Genomic DNA, 20,000 nt, shown 5'->3' on the forward strand with positions numbered 1-20,000 from the left:
GTGTGTGTGTAATGTGTGTGTAATGTGTGTGTGTGTAATGTGTGTGTAATGTGTGTGTAATGTGTGTGTAATGTGTGTGTAATGTGTGTGTAATGTGTGTGTGTGTAATGTGTGTGTAATGTGTGTGTAATGTGTGTGTGTTGCAGGCTCCCAGGTCTATCACAGTATGTGCAGCAGCCTCTTACAGTGGGACTGAAGGACAAGGCAGCGTGTGTTCGCAGAGTGGCTGTACTGGGCTGGGCCAAGATACACTCATTACAACCTAACACCGAGATGGGTAGATACACACATTACACACACATTATACACTCATTACAACCTAACACCGAGATGGGTAGATACACACATTACACACACATTATACACTCATTACAACCTAACACCGAGATGGGTAGATACACACACATTATACACACATTATACACTCATTACAACCTAACACCGAGATAGGTAGATACACACACATTATACACTCATTACAACCTAACACAGAGATGGGTAGATACACACACATTATACACACATTATACACTCATTACAACCTAACACAGAGATAGGTAGATACACACACATTATACACTCATTACAACCTAACACCGAGATGGGTAGATACACACATTACACACACATTATACACTCATTACAACCTAACACCGAGATAGGTAGATACACACATTATACACACAGACATACACAGGTACACACATACCTTACACACACACACACACACACACACACACATCCAAGGCACACTGTAAGTGCCCCTCCTGTGTTCCAGATGTAGCTGTAGTGAATGAGTTGTATGGGTTGCTAAGGGACCCAGACCCGGTCGTCATGGTGAACTGTCTCCGGGCACTGGAGGAGATTCTACAGGAAGAAGGGGGCGTGGCTATCAACAAACCCATTGCTCACCACCTCCTCAACAGGTGTGTGTGTGTGTGTGTGTAGTCTCGCTCTTAAAATGACTCGTCCTCAGTGTGTGGGTGTCTCTGTGCGTGTCTCTCTCTCACTCTCTCTGTGTGTGTGTGTGTGTGTGTGTGTGTGTGTGTGTGTGTGTAGTCTCGCTCTTAAAATGACTCGTACTCAGTGTGTGGGTGTCTCTGTGCGTGTCTCTCTCTCACTCTCTCTGTGTGTGTGTGTGTGTGTGTGTGTGTGTGTGTGTGTGTGTGTGTGTGTGTGTGTGTGTGTGTGTGTGTGTGTGTGTGTGTGTGTGTGTGTGTGTGTGTGTGTGTGTGTGTGTGTGTGTGTAGTCTCGCTCTTAAAATGACTCGTACTCAGTGTGTGGGTGTCTCTGTGCGTGTCTCTCTCTCACTCTCTCTGTGTGTGTGTGTGTGTGTGTGTGTGTGTGTGTGTGTGTGTGTGTGTGTGTGTGTGTGTGTGTGTGTGTGTGTGTGTGTGTGTGTGTGTGTGTGTGTGTGTGTGTGTGTGTGTGTGTGTGGTGTGTGTGTAGTCTCGCTCTTAAAATGACTCGTACTCAGTGTGTGGGTGTCTCTGTGCGTGTCTCTCTCTCACTCTCTCTGTGTGTGTGTGTGTGTGTGTGTGTGTGTGTGTGTGTGTGTGTGTGTGTGTGTGTGTGTGTGTGTGTGTGTGTGTGTGTGTGTGTGTGTGTGTGTGTCATGATGTGCAAACAGTTAAAGTACAAAAAAGGAAAATAAGCATAAATGAGTTTGTTATTACTATGAGGTATTTACAATGCTGTTTGTTCTTCACTGATTGCACTTTTCTTGTGGCAACAGGTCACACATCTTGATGTCATGGAAATAGTAGGTGTTCTTAATGTTTTGTACACTCAGTATACAGTCGTGGATAAACGTTTTGAGAATGACACAAATATTAATTTTCACCATGTCTGCTGCCTCAGTTTGTATGATGGCAATTTGCATGTAGTCCAGAATGATATGAAGTGATCAGATGAATTGCAATTAATTGCAAAGTCCCTCTTTTTGCCATGCAAATGAACTGAATCCCAAAAAACATTTCCACTGCATTTCAGCCCTGCCACAAAAGGACCAGCTGACATGTCAGTGATTCTCTCGTTAACACAGGTGTGAGTGTTGACGAGGACAAGGGTGGAGATCACTCTGTCATGCTGATTGATTTCGAATAACAGACTGGAAGCTTCAAAAGGAGGGTGGTGTTTGGAATTATTGTTCTTCCTCTGTCAACCATGGTTACCTGCAAGGAAACACGTGCCGACAGACTGATATTCTGCAAAAGGTACAGGGATTGGAATGCTGAGGACTGGGGTAAAGTCATTTTCTCTGATGAATCCCCTTTCCGATTGTTTGGGGCATCTGGAAAAAAGCTTTTTCGGAGAAGACAAGGTGAGCTCTATCATCAGTCCTGTGTCATGCCAACAGTAAAGCATCCTGAGACCATTCATGTGTGGGGTTGCTTCTCAGCCAAGGGAGTGGGTTCAATTTTGCCTAAGAACACAGCCATGAATAAAGAATGGTACCAACACATCCTCCGAGAGCAACTTCTTCCAACCATCCAGGAACAGTTTGGTGACCAACAATGCCTTTTCCAGCACGATGGAGCACCTTGCCATAAGGCAGAAGTGATAACTAAGTGGCTCGGGGAACAAAACATCGATATTTTGCGTCCATGGCAAGGAAACTCCCCAGACCTTAATCCCATTGAGAATTTGTGGTCAATCCTCAAGAGGTGGGTGGACAAACAAAAACCCACAAACTCCAAGCATTGATTATGCAAGAATGGGCTGCCATCGGTCAGGATGTGGTCCAGAAGTTAATTAACAGCATGCCAGGGAGGATTGCAGAGGTCTTGAAAAAGAAGGGTCAACACTGCAAATAGTGACTCTTTGCATCAACTTCATGTAATTGTCAATAAAAGCCTTGGACACTTATGAAATGCTTGTAATTATACTTCAGTATTCCATAGGAACATCTGACAAAAATATCTAAAGACACTGAGGCAGCAGACTTTGTGGAAATTAATAATTGTGTCATTCTCAACGGTACAAACACGGCCTACCCCGGCCAAACCCGGAATAACACTGGGCCAATTGTGCGCCGCCCTATGGCTATCCCTATCACAGCCGGATGTGATACAGCCTGTATTCGAACCAGGGACTGTAGTAATGCCTCTTGTACTGAGATGCAGTGAGGGCGGGGGGGGTTTCACACCTAGCTCAAGTTGGGGGGTTCACACCTACCTCAAGTTGAGGAAGGGGGGGGGGTTCACACCTAGCTCGGCTATTAGACAATTCTTTAGTAAATGTTGAATAGTCTATTGTTCAGCTAACAGCCCTAGAAATGCTGTTGGCAGAATTCACAGCCTGCTTGTGAAAACCAGTAATAACCTTTTCCATATTAAAGATTCCAATTCATCGTGGTTTTAGCCACAATCGACCCCAACCCCAATGAATACATTTGGGCACAGGCGATAGCCTGCTGCACTTCGGGCTACAATGTTGAGGCTGGTTTCATTACATTATTACATTATTAACAGTAATATGTTCTCAACCACTCTGGTGACTAACCAGCTTTCCTGTTTTCCCTGGATCACATGGCTGGGAGAACCTCCTCAGATTACTGCAGATGAAGGGAGTTAGATATGCATAGGAAGTGTAGTGTACTGTTTCCTATTCTGTATATATATGAATTACAAATCAGCCTTGACTTAAACCATGTGTTCTTGTCTATTGCATAGTTACAATGTGTAATCATTGATGTCCCAGAGCATTATTAACACTGTTGTTGTTGAGTAAATAACTCACGGACACTAGAGAAGCTTTAACCAAGTTTAATTCTTCCCAAAGGTTCTGTACAGCTGTATTCAGACAGCTAAACATTTCTCTCCATTGGTTATATACATCCTACTTAAGAATCTACCTCTCTCCAATCCTTAGTTTATGCCCAAGAGAAAGAAGGTAATTTAGATACTAACCCTGATTACTCCCTTAAGGGGAACTGACCTCACCCCTCACTTCCTGACCTCACCCCTCACTTCCTGACCTCAACCCCTCCTTCCCCTAATACCCAGATGTCCATCTGTCTCCCCCATGTATCAACACATCTCTGTACTGACCTCAACCCCTCCTTCACCTAATCCACAGATGTCCATCTGTCTCCCCTGTATCAACACATCGCTCTCCTCTCCTCCTGACCTCAACCCCTCTCTCATCCATTAACATTAACTTCTGACTTTACAACCCATTATTTTCCAACTCTTTCTACTCAAGGCTTCTTCTCTATAATTTATTTACAATCTCAATGTCAAAGTTTATCTGATTCCAACAGTGTATAATTGTAATACATACATGCAGACACAGCATCATTCAAATATTGGAGTTTGATACACCTGCTATTGGATATGACTGAAATCAAACTTGCTAAATAGCGATTTTTGTAAATTAATTTACGTCAAAAAAATATGGACAATCGTTTGCCGTGACGCTGGGTACCTCTAACTCCCCCTGGTGGTGGTCTGGAGCCGTGACGCTGGGTACCTCTAACTCCCCCTGGTGGTGGTCTGGAGTCGTGAAGCTGGGTACCTCTAACTCCCCCTGGTGGTGGTCTGGAGTCGTGACGCTGGGTACCTCTAACTCCCCCTGGTGGTGGTCTGGAGCAATGAGGCCGTGATGCTGGGTACCTCTAACTCCCCTGGTGGTGGTCTGGAGCCGTGATGCTGGGTGCCTCTAACTCCCCTGGTGGTGGTCTGGAGTCGTGACACTGGGTACCTCTAACTCCCCTGGTGGTGGTCTGGAGTCGTGACGCTGGGTACCTCTAACTCCCCTGGTGGTGGTCTGGAGCAATGAAGCCGTGACGCTGGGTACCTCTAACTCCCCTGGTGGTGGTCTGGAGCCGTGATGCTGGGTACCTCTAACTCCCCCTGGTGGTGGTCTGGAGCTGGGTACCTCTAACTCCCCCTGGTGGTGGTCTGGAGCCGTGATGCTGGGTACCTCTAACTCCCCTGGTGGTGGTCTGGAGCTGGGTACCTCTAACTCCCCTGGTGGTGGTCTGGAGCCGTAATGCTGGGTACCTCTAACTCCCCCTGGTGGTGGTCTGGAGTCGTGACGCTGGGTACCTCTAACTCCCCTGGTGGTGGTCTGGAGTCGTGACGCTGGGTACCTCTAACTCCCCTGGTGGTGGTCTGGAGCCGTGATGCTGGGTACCTCTAACTCCCCTGGTGGTGGTCTGGAGCCGTGACGCTGGGTACCTCTAACTCCCCTTGTGGTGGTCTGGAGCCGTGACGCTGGGTACCTCTAACTCCCCCTGGTGGTGGTCTGGAGCCGTGACGCTGGGTACCTCTAACTCCCCTGGTGGTGGTCTGGAGCCGTAATGCTGGGTACCTCTAACTCCCCCTGGTGGTGGTCTGGAGCCGTGATGCTGGGAATCCTCCAACTCCCCTGGTGGTGGTCTGGAGTCGTGACGCTGGGTACCTCTAACTCCCCTGGTGGTGGTCTGGAGTCGTGACGCTGGGTACCTCTAACTCCCCTGGTGGTGGTCTGGAGCAATGAGGCCGTGACGCTGGGTACCTCTAACTCCCCTGGTGGTGGTCAGGAGCCGTGATGCTGGGAATCCTCCAACTCCCCTGGTGGTGGTCTGGAGCCGTGACACTGGGTACCTCTAACTCCCCCTGGTGGTGGTCTGGAGCCGTGACACTGGGTACCACTAACTCCCCTGGTGGTGGTCTGGAGCCGTGACGCTGGGTACCTTTAACTCCCCTGGTGGTGGTCTGGAGCAATGAGGCCGTGATGCTGGGTACCTCTAACTCCCCTGGTGGTGGTCTGGAGCCGTGACGCTGGGTACCTCTAACTCCCCTGGTGGTGGTCTGGAGCCGTGACGCTGGGTACCTCTAACTCCCCTTGTGGTGGTCTGGAGCCGTGACGCTGGGTACCTCTAACTCCCCTGGTGGTGGTCTGGAGCAATGAGGCCTTGACGCTGGGTACCTCTAACTCCCCGGTGGCGGTCAGGAGCCGTGATGCTGGGAATCCTCCAACTCCCCTGGTGGTGGTCTGGAGCCGTGACACTGGGTACCTCTAACTCCCCTGGTGGTGGTCTGGAGCCGTGACACTGGGTACCTCTAACTCCCCCTGGTGGTGGTCTGGAGCCGTGACACTGGGTACCACTAACTCCCCCTGGTGGTGGTCTGGAGCCGTGACGCTGGGTACCTTTAACTCCCCCTGGTGGTGGTCTGGAGCAATGAGGCCGTGATGCTGGGTACCTCTAACTCCCCCTGGTGGTGGTCTGGAGCCGTGACGCTGGGTACCTTTAACTCCCCTGGTGGTGGTCTGGAGCAATGAGGCCGTGATGCTGAGTACCTCTAACTCCCCTGGTGGTGGTCTGGAGCCGTGATGCTGGGTACCTCTAACTCCCCTGGTGGTGGTCTGGAGCAATGAGGCCGTGATGCTGGGTACCTCTAACTCCCCTGGTGGTGGTCTGGAGTCGTGACGCTGGGTACCTCTAACTCCCCCTGGTGGTGGTCTGGAGCCATGATGCTGGGTGCCTCTAAGTCCCGAGGTGTAAGTCCCGAGGTGAACCACTGCAGGTGTTTGTCCCCCTGTGTGCTTAGGGTGTCAGGTTCTTGTCTAGTTCTGGCATTTAGGTCTCCACAGACCAGTACATGTCCCTGGGCCTGGAAATGATTGATTTCCCCCTCCAGGATGGAGAAGCTGTCTTGTTTAAAGTACAGGGATTCTAGTGGGGGGATATAGGTAGCACACAGGAGGACATTTGTCTCTCTTGTACAGGGATCCTAGTGGGGGGATATAGGTAGCACACAGGAGGACATTTGTCTCTGTTGTACAGGGGTTCTAGTGGGGGGATATAGGTAGCACACAGGAGGACATTTGTCTCTGTTGTACAGGGGTTCTAGTGGGGGGATATAGGTAGCACACAGGAGGACATTTGTCTCTGTTGTACAGGGATCCTAGTGGGGGGATATAGGTAGCACACAGGAGGACATTTGTCTCTGTTGTACAGGGATCCTAGTGGGGGGATATAGGTAGCACAGAGGAGGACATTTTTCGCTGTTAAGATCATTTCCTTTTGAATTTCTAGCCAAATGTAAAATGTTCCTCTTTTGATTAATTTAATAGTGATTAAGGTCTGCTCTATACCAAATTAGCATACCCCCTCAGTCCCTTCCCTGTTCCACACCTGGTAGTGTGGTGGATGGGACTACCAGCTCTCTGTAACCTAGAGGGCAACCAGTGGGAGGTCCGTCTCCTCTATACCAGGTTTCTTGGAGGATGACAATGTCTGTATTTCTAATTTATTTGATGAATTCTGGGATCCTACTCTTTCGGCCAGAGGCAGATGACCTCAGACCTTAGATTTTCCCGGGATGTTGTAGGGTGGCTACTTTGAAGTCTCTCTCTCTGTCTCTCTCTTTCTCTGTCTGTCTGTGTTTCTCTGTCTGTGTCTCTCTGTGTCTCTATCTCAATTCCAGTTTTTTCAAACTAAGGGCTTTATATGGGAAACATATGTTTACATTCCCAAAGCAAGTGAAATGCATGGTAAAAAAAAGTTAAATAAAGAATATAAAATTAACAGTAAACATTACTCACAAAAGTTCCAAAAGATATGAAAATAAATAAATATGGGTTGTATTTACAATGGTGTTTGTTCTTCACTGGTTGCCCTTTTTCTTGTCTCTCTCTCTCTCTGTCTCTCTCTGTCTCTCTCTGTCTCTGTCTCTCTCTGTCTCTGTGTCTCTCTGTGTGCTCCAGACTGAAGCTATGTGATGTGTGGGGCCAGTCTGAGGTGCTAGCGGTGCTCCAGCGGTATCGGCCTCGCGGCGAAGACGAGTTGTTCGACATACTATCTCTGTTAGACCCCGCCCTTCTCTCGCACCACGCCCCCGTCATGGCCGCCACGCTCCGCCTCTTCCTGTCCCTGTGTTCCACGCTGCCTGCCGTGTGTATGTCGGCACTTGAGAGAGCACGGGGCCCCCTCCTGGCTGCCGCCGGCAGCACCTCCCGGGAACTACGCTATGCAGCGCTATGTCACATCCAGGTGTGTTTTCTGTCATATTCTATTAGGTGGTGGGCCGTAGCAAGCTATCTTTCAGCTGTTTTAACATAATTGCAAAATGGTTTTCTAATGATCAATTAGTCTTTTAAAATGATAAACTTGGATTAGCTAACACAACGTGCCATTGGAACACAGGAGTGATGGTTGCTGATAATGGGCTTCTGTACGCCTATGTAGATATTCCATTAAAAATCTGCCGTTTCCAGCTACAATAGTCATTTACAACATGAACAATGTCTACGCTGTATTTCTGACCCCAAACTTTTGAACAGTAGTGTGTGTACATTTGAAGTCGGAAGTTTACATACACTTAGGTTGGAGTCATTAAAACTCGTTTTCAACCACTCCACAAATATCTTGTTAACAAACTATAGTTTTGTCAAGTCAGTTAGGACATCTACTTTGTGTATGACACAAGTCATTTTCCTAAAAATTCTTTGCAAGCAGATTATTTCACTTATAATTCACTGTGCCACAATTCCAGTGGGTCAGAAGTTTACAGACACTAAGTTGACTGTGCCTTTAAACAGCTTGGAAAATTCCAGACAATGATGTCATGGCTTTAGAAGCTTCTGATAGGCTAATGACATCATTTGACTCAATTGGAAGTGTACCTGTGGATGTATTTCAAGGCCTACCTTCAAACTCAGTGCTTCTTGGCTTGACATCATGGGAAAATGTAAAGAAATCAGCCAAGACCTCAGAAAAAACATTGTAGACCTCCACAAGTCTGGTTCATCCTTGGGAGTAATTTCCAAACGCCTGAAGGTACCACGTTCATCTGTACAAACAATAGTACGCAAGTAAACACCATGGGACCATGCAGCCGTCATACCGCTCAGGAAGGAGACGCGTTCTGTCTCCTAGAGATGAACGTACTGTGGTGCGAAAAGTGCAAATCAATCCCAGAACAACAGCAAAGGTCCTTGTGAAGATGCTGTTGGAAACAGGTACAAAAGTATCTATATCCAGATTAAAACTAGTCCTATATCGACATAACCTGAAAGGCCGCTCATCAAGGAAGAAGCCACTGCTCCAAAACTATCATAAAAAAGCCAGACTACGTTTTGCACAAGGGGACAAAGATTGTACTTTTTGGAGAAATGTCCTCTGGTCTGATGAAATAAAAATAGAACTGTTTGGCCCTAATGACCATCGTAATGTTTGGAGGAGAAAGGGGGAGGCTTGCAAGCTGAAGAACACCATCCCAACCGTGAAGCACGGGGGTGGCAGCATCATGTTGTGGGGGTGCTTTGCTGCAGGAGGGACTGGTGCACTTCACAAAATAGATGGCATCATGAGGGAGGAAAATGATGTGGAGATTTTGAAGCAACATCTCAGGACATCAGTCAGGAAGTTAAAGCTTGGTTGTAAATGGGTCTTCCAAATGGACAATGATAACTATATACAGGGTCAGTAGTTACAGATGAGAGAGGCCTGTAATTTTCATCATAGGTACACTTCAACTATGACAGACAAAATGAGAAAAAAAAATCCAGAAAATCACATTGTAGGATTTTTAATGAATTTATTTGCAAATTATGGTGAAAAATAAGTATTTGGTCACCTACAAACAAGCAAGATTTCTGGCTCTCACAGACCTGTAACTTCTTCTTTAAGAGGCTCCTCTGTCCTCCACTCGTTACCTGTATTAATGGCACCTGTTTGAACTTGTTATCAGTATAAAAGACACCTGTCCACAACCTCAGTCACACTCCAAAGTCCACTATGGCCAAGACCAAAGAGCTGTCAAAGGACACCAGAAACAAAATTGTAGACCTGCACCAGGCTGGGAAGACTGAATCTGCAATAGGTAAGCAGCTTGGTTTGAAGGGACCTAGTGAATGACCTGCAGAGAGCTGGGACCAAAACCAAAATAACCAAAAACCAAAAACTTTTTGGTAAAAACTCAACTCCTGGTGTTTGGAGGACAAAGAATGCTGAGTTGCATCCAAAGAACACCATACCTACTGTGAAGCATGGGGGTGGAAACATCATGCTTTGGAGCTGTTTTTCTGCAAAGGGACCAGGACGACTGATCCGTGTAAAGGAAAGAATGAATGGGGCCATGTATCGTGAGATTTTGAGTGAAAACCTCCGTCCATCAGCAAGGGCATTGAAGATGAAACGTTGCTGGGTTTTTCAGCATGACAATGATCCCAAACACATCGCCCAGGCAATGAAGGAGTGGCTTCATAAGAAGCATTTCAAGGTCCTGGAGTGGCCTAGCCAGTCTCCAGATCTCAACCCCATAGAAAATCTTTGGAGGGAGTTGAAAGTCCGTGTTGCCCAGCAACAGCCCCAAAACATCACTGCTCTAGAGGAGATCTGCATGGAGGAATGGGCCAAAATACCAGCAACAGTGTGTGAAAACCTTGTGAAGACTTACAGAAAACCTTTGACCTCTCATTGCCAACAAAGGGTATATAACAAAGTATTGAGATAAACTTTTGTTATTGACCAAATACTTATTTTCCACCATAATTTGCAAATAAATTCATTAAGAATCCTACAGTGTGATTTTCTGGATTTTTTTTTCTCATTTTGTCTGTCATAGTTGAAGTGTACCTGTGATGAAAATTACAGGCCTCATCTTTTTAAGTGGGAGAACTTGCACAATTGGTGGCTGACTAAATACTTTTTTGCCCCACTGTATTGAAGCAACATCTCAAGACATCAGTCAGGTAGTTAAAGCTTTGTTGCAAATGGGTTTTCCAAATGGACAATGAACCCAAGCATCCTTCCAAAGTTGTGGCAAAATGGCCTAAGGACAACAAAGTCAAGGTATTGGAGCGGCCATCACAAAGCCCTGACCTCAATCCTATAGAACATTTGTGGGCAGAAATGAAAAAGCGTGGGCTAGCAAGGAGGCCTACAAACCTGACTCGGTTACACCACCTCTGTCAGGAGGAATGGGACAAAATTCACCCAACTTATTGTGGGAAGCTTGTGGAAGGCTACCTGAAACGTTTGACCCAAGTTAAACAATTTAAAGGCAATGCTACCAAATACTAATTGAGTGTATGTAAACTTCTGACCCACTGGGAATGTGATGAAAGAAATAAAAGCTGAAATAAATAATTCTCTCTAGTATTATTCTGACATTTCTCATTCTTAAAATAAAGTGGTGATCCTAACTGACCTAAGACAAGGAATTTTTACTCGGATTAAATGTCAGGAATTGTGAAAAACTGAGTTTAAATGTATTTGGCTAAGGTATATGTAAACTTCCGATTTCAACTGTTCATATATATATATATATATTCTGAACACATTCCCGATTATGGGTAAAGTCAATTCTTGCACATTCTTTCAAAATAGTTATATGTTTGCTAGCTGGACAAGCAAACTGTAAACCAATCAAAACTGGTTTTCTGCCAATCACATTATCACATTATCTGTACCTAAGGAGAGAGATCTCCGTCCGACAAACTGCTATCAGGTAAAGTATTTTTAATATATTTGTAACCTAACTATTTAGTTATAGAAATGTGAATCCATCAATGCTATAAAATGACTCCCAGCAACCTTAGTATTGTAGCTAGGTAGGAAGCTAGTTACAAGTCAATCTGTTGCTAGCTAGCAGGAGCAGATAGCTTCATCACTAGCTAGTATGTCATTCCTTGACAATGAGCGTTTTTGCTATCAGTTTATTCCCAGTAATAATTGAAGACTATAAAAGTCTACAGGACAAGTAGTGTGAATCTGATACAGTCATCAAGGCAGGACCCACTAATATCATTCATACTGACTAACAGGACATGCCACATTATCCCTGTCTATAGGAATGCCACAGTATCCCTGTCTATAGGAATGCCACAGTATCCCTGTCTATAGGAATGCCACATTATCCCTGTCTATAGGAATGCCACAGTATCCCTGTCTATAGGAATGCCACATTATCCCTGTCTATAGGAATGCCACAGTATCCCTGTCTATAGAAATGCCACAGTATCCCTGTCTATAGGAATGCCACAGTATCCCTGTCTATAGGAATGCCACAGTATCCCTGTCTATAGGAATGCCACAGTATCCCTGTCTATAGGAATGCCACAGTATCACTGTCTATAGGAATGCCATATTATCCCTGTCTGTAGGAATGCCACATTATCCCTGTCTATAGGAATGCCACATTATCCCTGTCTGTAGGAATGCCATATTATCCCTGTCTGTAGGAATGCCACATTATCCCTGTCTATAGGAATGCCACATTATCCCTGTCTATAGGAATGCCACAGTATCCCTGTCTATAGAAATGCCACAGTATCCCTGTCTGTAGAATGCCACATTATCCCTGTCTATAGGAATGCCACAGTATCCCTGTCTGTAGGAATGCCACAGTATCCCTGTCTATAGAAATGCCACAGTATCCCTGTCTATAGAAATGCCACAGTATCACTGTCTATAGGAATGCCACAGTATCCCTGTCTATAGGAATGCCACAGTATCCCTGTCTGTAGAAATGCCACAGTATCCCTGTCTATAGAAATGCCACAGTATCACTGTCTATAGGAATGCCACAGTATCCCTGTCTATAGAAATGCCACAGTATCACTGTCTATAGAATGCCACAGTATCCCTGTCTATAGAAATGCCACAGTATCACTGTCTATAGAAATGCCACAGTATCACTGTCTATAGGAATGCCACAGTATCACTGTCTATAGAAATGCCACAGTATCACTGTCTATAGAATGCCACAGTATCCCTGTCTATAGAAATGCCACAGTATCCCTGTCTATAGAAATGCCACAGTATCCCTGTCTATAGAAATGCCACAGTATCACTGTCTATAGGAATGCCACAGTATCCCTGTCTATAGGAATGCCACAGTATCCCTGTCTATAGAATGCCACAGTATCCCTGTCTGTAGATGGATTAGGGTGAAGGCAGAGCACCCTGCCTCAGACTGTCAGGATGTTCATAAACTACATTCCTTTGCTGTGATTTATTTAATTCTTGTCTCTTACTTTTGTCTCACATGATCTATTCAGCTCTCCTGTGTCCTGCTCCCAGAGATCAACCAAGTGCTATTCACCAATCATAGGCTGATTCACCCGCTGTGAGGACAACCATCCTACTGCCATGTGAACTAGCCCTGCCGTCACTACTTAGACATTGAGACCACATATGCATTTGCCTGTTTTGTCTTTTGTGGGGTTTGTCTTATACAGTCTAAATTTACATTTTCATTTTAGTCACTTAGCAGCTCTTATCCACAGCGACTTGCTGGAGCAATTAGGGGTTTTCACCTAGTCACCTCAGGGATTTGAACCACCTTTCGTTTACTGGGCCAATATTCTTAACTACCGTGCTGCTGCGCTGTTTCTACAGTCTGGTGGGTTTTACAGTCGAAGAACACCGTCTGCAGATGCACACATGCTTGTTAGAGCATCTTGAAGACTTGTTGCAGTGGTGGGAACTCTGTTGTCCCCATCAGGAGCCATAGATAAGAGTTCCTATCTCTGGACCACACATTCTGCTAAGGCCCTTGTCTCTCTCTACATCGGTGGGAACTCTGTTGTCCCCATCAGGAGCCATAGATAAGAGTTCCTATCTCTGGACCACACATTCTGCTAAGGCCCTTGTCTCTCTCTAAATCGGTGGGAACTCTGTTGTCCCCATCAGGAGCCATAGATAAGAGTTCCTATCTCTGGACCACACATTCTGCTAAGGCCCTGTGGGAACTCTGTTGTCCCCATCAGGAGCCATAGATAAGAGTTCCTATCTCTGGACCACACATTCTGCTAAGGCCCTTGTCTCTCTCTAAATCGGTGGGAACTCTGTTGTCCCCATCAGGAGCCATAGATAAGAGTTCCTATCTCTGGACCACACATTCTGCTAAGGCCCTTGTCTCTCTCTAAATCGGTGGGAACTCTGTTGTCCCCATCAGGAGCCATAGATAAGAGTTCCTATCTCTGGACCACACATTCTGCTAAGGCCCTTGTCTCTCTCTACATCGGTGAGCTGAATTGGTGACCAGGGTGGAATCCTTTCCATATGGCTGTGGGGCCTGGGTACACACATGTTCCTAGAGAGAAGCATGTGTTGATGACCGTTCTGTAGTTTCCATCAGAAGCCCAGGCCTTTGGCATAGATGGTTAAGCACTCGTTTCAGGACTTTTTTCCCCTCATCAATCTACACACTATACCCCATTATGACATCACAATACCCCATAACGACATCACAATACCCCATAACGACATCACAATACCCCATAACGACATCCCAATACCCCATAACGACATCACAATACCCCATAATTACATCACAATAACCCATAATGACATCACAATAACCCATAATGACATCACAATAACCCATAATGACATCACAATAACCCATAATGACACATTTTTGCAAATGTTTTGAAGATAAAAATTGAAAAAACAAATGTACATAAGTATTCAGACCCTTTACTCAGTACTTTGTTGAAGCCCCTCAGTGATTACAGACTCCAGTCTTCTTGGGTTTGATGCTACAAGCTTGGCACACCTGTATTTGGGGAGGTTCTCCCATTCTTCTCTGCAGATCCTCTCAAGCTCTGTCAGGTTGGATGGGGAGCATCGCTGCACAGCTATTTTTAAGATGTTTGATCAGGTTCAAGTCCGGACTCTGGCTGGGCCACTCAAGGACATTCGAAGACTGAATGCCACACCTGCATTGTCTTGGATGTGTGCTTAGGGTCGTTGTCCTGTTGGAAGGTGAACCTTCGCCCCCAGTCTGAGGTCCTGAGAACTCTGGAGCAGATTTTCATCAAGAATCTCTCTGTACTTTGCTCCGTTTATCTTTCCCTTGATCCTGACTAATCTCCTAGTCTCTGCCACTGAAAAACATCCCCACAGCATGAGTCTGCCACCACCTTGGGTTGGTGCCAGGTTTCCTCCAGACGTGACGCTTGGCTTTCAGGCCAAAGAGTTCAATCTTGGTTTCATCAGAACAGGGAATCTTCTTTCTCATGGTCTTGAGTCTTTAGGTGTCTTTTGACAAATTGCAAGTGGGTTGTTATGTGCCTTTTACTAAGGAGTGGCTTACGTCTGGCCATTCTACCATAAAGGCCTGATTGGTGGAGTGCTGCAGAGATGGTTGTCCTTCTGGAAGGTTCTCCCATCTCCACAGAGGACCTCTGGAGCTCTGTCAGAGTGACCATCAGGTTCTTGGTCACCTCCCTGACCAAGGCCCTTCTCCCCCGATTGCTCAGTTTGGCCGAGCGGCCAGCTCTAGGAAGAGTCTTGGTGGTTCCAAACTTCTTTCATTTATGAATGATGGAGGACACTGTTCTCTTCGGGACCTTCAATGCTGCAGAAATGTTTTGGTACCCTTCCCCAGATCTGTGCCTCAACACAATCCTGTCTCTGAGCTCTACGGACAATTCCTTCGACCTCATGGCTTGGTTTTTGCTCTGACAGGCACTGACAACTGTGGGATCTTATATAAACAGGCGTGTGCCTTTCCAAATCTTGTCTAATCAATTGAATTTACCACAGGTGGACTCCAATCAAGTTGTGGAAGCATCTCAAGGATGATCAATGCAAACAGGATGCAACTGAGCTGAATTTTTTGTCTCATAGCAAAGGGTCTGAATACTTCTGTAAATAATGTTTTTCTGTTTTTATTTTTTATACATTTGCAAATGTTTCTAAAAACCTGTTTTCGCTTTGTCATTATGGGGTATTGTATGTAGATTGATGAGGAAAACAATTAATTAAATCCATTTTAGAATAAGGCTGTAACACAAACAAAATGTTGAGAAAGGGAAGGGGTCTGAATACTTTCTGAATGCATTGTACACAACAGATAAGAGTCAAGCACCACGTCGTCATGTGTTTAATCAGTTTAGAAAAAGGGAAAATTCACATTGCATAATGCCACCAAATTATGAAAAATATTCAATACAAACCACACATACATGATACAGCGTATCTATCAACATTATTTTGTTTGGTCAGTTCACAAACACTACTATTATTAATCAGAGTTAAAAGTATCAACCTTCCTCCGTCTAGCTACTTTGATATTTTTTTTTTTTTAATAGCCCCCCCCCTCTGCTGCTCTCCCACCCACCCCTGCTCATCAGTTGGTCTTCTCCTTCTGGGCCAGGTCAGTGTGTGTCTGGGCCTGTCTCTCAAGCTCTGTCAGGTTGGATGGGGGCGCTGCTGCACAGCTATTTTCAGGTCTCTCCAGAGATGTTCTTTCACGTTCAAGTCTCTGGCTGGGCCACTCAAGGACATTCAGAGACTTGTCCCGAAGCCACTCCTGCGTTGTCTTGGCTGTGTGCTTAGGGTCATTGTCTTGTTGGAACGTGAACCTTCGCCCCAGTCTGAGGTCCTGAGCGATATGAAGCAGTTTTTCATCAAGGATGTACTTTGCTCCATTCATCTTTCCCTTGATCCTGACTAGTCTTCCAGTCCCTGCAGCTAAAAAACCTCCCCACAGCATGACGCTGCCACCACCATGCTTCACCATCATGGTGCCAGGTTTCCTACAGATGTGATACTTGGCATTAAGGCCAAAGAGTTAAAAATGTATTTCTTCAGACCATTGAATCTTCAGTTTTTTTAAATGTATACATTTCAGAACATTTCTAAAAACCTGTTTTCGCTTTGTCATTATGGGGTATTGTATGTAGATTGATGAGGAAAACAATTAATTAAATCCATTTTAGAATAAGGCTGTAACACAAACAAAATGTTGAGAAAGGGAAGGGGTCTGAATACTTTCTGAATGCATTGTACATTGGTTTGTAGGTACTTCAAATACCTTTGCTATTTGTCTCTGTACTCAATAAATGGTAAAACACCATTTGTGGTGGTGTGCTTTGTTTCTAATGTATATGCATGAAACCTGATAAAACATCATGAAACATGTCTCACACAAGATTTTGGCACTGTCAACCTTTAGAAGGTTAGTGGGGTTTTCTTTCTTCTAGAATCCTACAATTTCTAGAATCCTCTTCTGGTTTAGAAATCAAACTCTGGTTTTCTTATTGCAGAGCACATTGTATAACTGTATTTAGAGAAGATTGTACTTCGAGATATGTCATATGTGTTGGCTAATATGCAGCTGTTGTTTTTAAACCTCCATTCTAACATACACAGATTTCTATATATATATATATATATATATCTCTATCTAAAATATAAAGGCAACATGTAAAATGTACAAACAGATCCACTACATGACCAACAGGATGTGGACACCTGCTCATGGTACATCTCATAACAAAATCATGGGCATTAATATGGAGTTGGTCCCCCCTTTGCTGCTATAACAGCCTCCACTCTTCTGGGAAGGCATTAATATGGAGTTGGTCCCCCCCTTTGCTGCTATAACAGCCTCCACTCTTCTGGGAAGGCATTAATATGGAGTTGGTCCCCCTTTGCTGCTGTAACAGCCTCCACTCTTCTGGGAAGGCAATTGGTTGGTCCCCCTTTGCTGCTATAACAGCCTCCACTCTTCTGGGAAGGCATTAATATGGAGTTGGTCCCCCTTTGCTGCTGTAACAGCCTCCACTCTTCTGGGAAGGCAATATGGAGTTGGCCCCCCTTTGCTGCTGTAACAGCCTCCACTCTTCTGGGAAGGCTTTAATATGGAGTTGGTCCCCCCTTTGCTGCTATAACAGCCTCCACTCTTCTGGGAAGGCTTTCCACTAGATGTTGGAACATTGCTGCTATAACAGCCTCCACTCTTCTGGGAAGGCTTTCCACTAGATGTTGGAACATTGCTGCTATAACAGCCTCCACTCTTCTGGGAAGGCTTTCCACTAGATGTTGGAACATTGCTGTAGGGACTTGCTTCCATTCAGCCACAAGTTAGTGAGGTCAGGCACTGATCATTTGCGATTAGTTTTGCGTAATGTTTATAATCAGTATGTGTAATGTTTATAATCAGTGTGTGTAATGTTTATAATCAGTGTGTGTAATGTTTATAATCAGTGTGTGTAATGTTTGTGTTCCAGCTGCTGCTCCGTTCTGAGCCTGGTCTGTTGGGGGAACACTACAAGCGCTTCTTCTGTGGCTATGCTGAACCACCTTACATCAAACAGAACAAGATGCAGGTAGGGCCCTGCTGAACCACCTTACATCAAACAGAACAAGATGCAGGTAGGGCCCTGCTGAACCACCTTACATCAAACAGAACAAGATGCAGGTAGGGCCCTGCTGAACCACCTTACATCAAACAGAACAAGATGCAGGTAGGGCCCTGCTGAACCACCTTACATCAAACAGAACAAGATGCAGGTAGGGCCCTGCTGAACCACCTTACATCAAACAGAACAAGATGCAGGTAGGGCCCTGCTGAACCACCTTACATCAAACAGAACAAGATGCAGGTAGGGCCCTGCTGAACCACCTTACATCAAACAGAACAAGATGCAGGTTGTGCTATGCTGAACCACCTTACATCAAACAGTTTAATTGACTAATCAATAACAATAAGGTAAGGGAGTGAATAATTGATTAATTGACTAATCAATAAGGGAGTGAATAATTGATTAATTGATTATTTGGCTGTTTTTCTAAACAGTTGAATGTACTGATTGGATCTGGATAAGAGCAGCTGATGAATGTAAATGTAGCTATTTAGGTGCTGGTTGAGTTGGTGAATGATGAGGTAACTGTCTATGGGGATTAATTGATTGATTGATTGTCAGGTGCTGGTTGAGTTGGTGAATGACGACAACGTGGCGATGGTTCTGGACGAGCTGAGAGGATACTGTACTGACGTCAACACTGAGACCTCACAGACTGCTATCAATGCTATAGGTACACACGCAGACCACAGGAGGATGGTGGCACCTTAATTGGGGAGGACGGGCTCATTGTAATGGCTGTCTCTCTGCAGGTAGTATAGGGAGGAGCTACACTGACAGGTGTCTGGCCATCCTCACGGGACTACTGGGACTGAAGCAAGAACACATCACCTCTGGTACACACTCACACACACACACACTATACAAACACACACACACACACACACACACTATACACACACACACACACACACACACACACTACAAACACACACTCACACACTATACAAACACACACTATACAAACACACACTCACACACTATACAAACACACACTCACACACACACACACTATACAAACACACACACACACACTATACAAACACACACACACACACTATACAAACACACACACACACACTATACAAACACACACTCACACACACACACACACACACTATACAAACACACACTCACACACACACACACACACACACACACACACACACACACACTATACAAACACACACTCACACACACACACACTATACACACACACACACACTCACACACACACACACACACTATACAAACACACACTCACACACTATACAAACACACACTATACAAACACACACTCACACACTATACAAACACACACTCACACACACACACACTATACAAACACACACACACACACTATACAAACACACACACACACACTATACAAACACACACACACACACTATACAAACACACACTCACACACACACACACTATACAAACACACACTCACACACTATACAAACACACACTCACACACACACACACTATACAAACACACACTCACACACTATACAAACACACACTCACACACACACACACTATACAAACACACACTCACACACTATACAAACAAACACACACTATACAAACACACACTATACAAACACACACACACACACACACTATACAAACACACACTCACACACTCACACACTCACACACTATACAAACACACACTCACACAAACACACACTATACAAACACTCACACACACACACACTATACAAACACACACACTCACACACACACTATACAAACACACACTCACACACTATATAAACACACACTCACACACTATACAAACACACACACTCACACACACACACTATACAAACACACACACACACACTATACAAACACACACTCACACACTATACAAACACACACTCACACACTA

General features: G+C 45.1%; 1 protein-coding gene across 1 annotated transcript in view; it reads left to right on the plus strand.

Annotated features, from left to right (window-relative positions):
- The window catches only part of ap4b1 (adaptor related protein complex 4 subunit beta 1), a 32,925-nt gene that overhangs the window by 2,604 nt on the left and 10,321 nt on the right, over positions 1 to 20,000 (plus strand). Inside the window, exons 4-9 of the mRNA XM_042299965.1 lie at positions 147 to 277; positions 779 to 926; positions 7,700 to 7,985; positions 17,963 to 18,061; positions 18,659 to 18,770; positions 18,850 to 18,933. Coding sequence (XP_042155899.1) covers positions 147 to 277; positions 779 to 926; positions 7,700 to 7,985; positions 17,963 to 18,061; positions 18,659 to 18,770; positions 18,850 to 18,933 — 860 coding nt within the window. The remainder of the gene's footprint in view (positions 1 to 146; positions 278 to 778; positions 927 to 7,699; positions 7,986 to 17,962; positions 18,062 to 18,658; positions 18,771 to 18,849; positions 18,934 to 20,000) is intronic.

This window comes from Oncorhynchus tshawytscha, linkage group LG16 (assembly GCF_018296145.1).
Source record: "Oncorhynchus tshawytscha isolate Ot180627B linkage group LG16, Otsh_v2.0, whole genome shotgun sequence".
Taxonomy (NCBI): domain Eukaryota; kingdom Metazoa; phylum Chordata; class Actinopteri; order Salmoniformes; family Salmonidae; genus Oncorhynchus; species Oncorhynchus tshawytscha.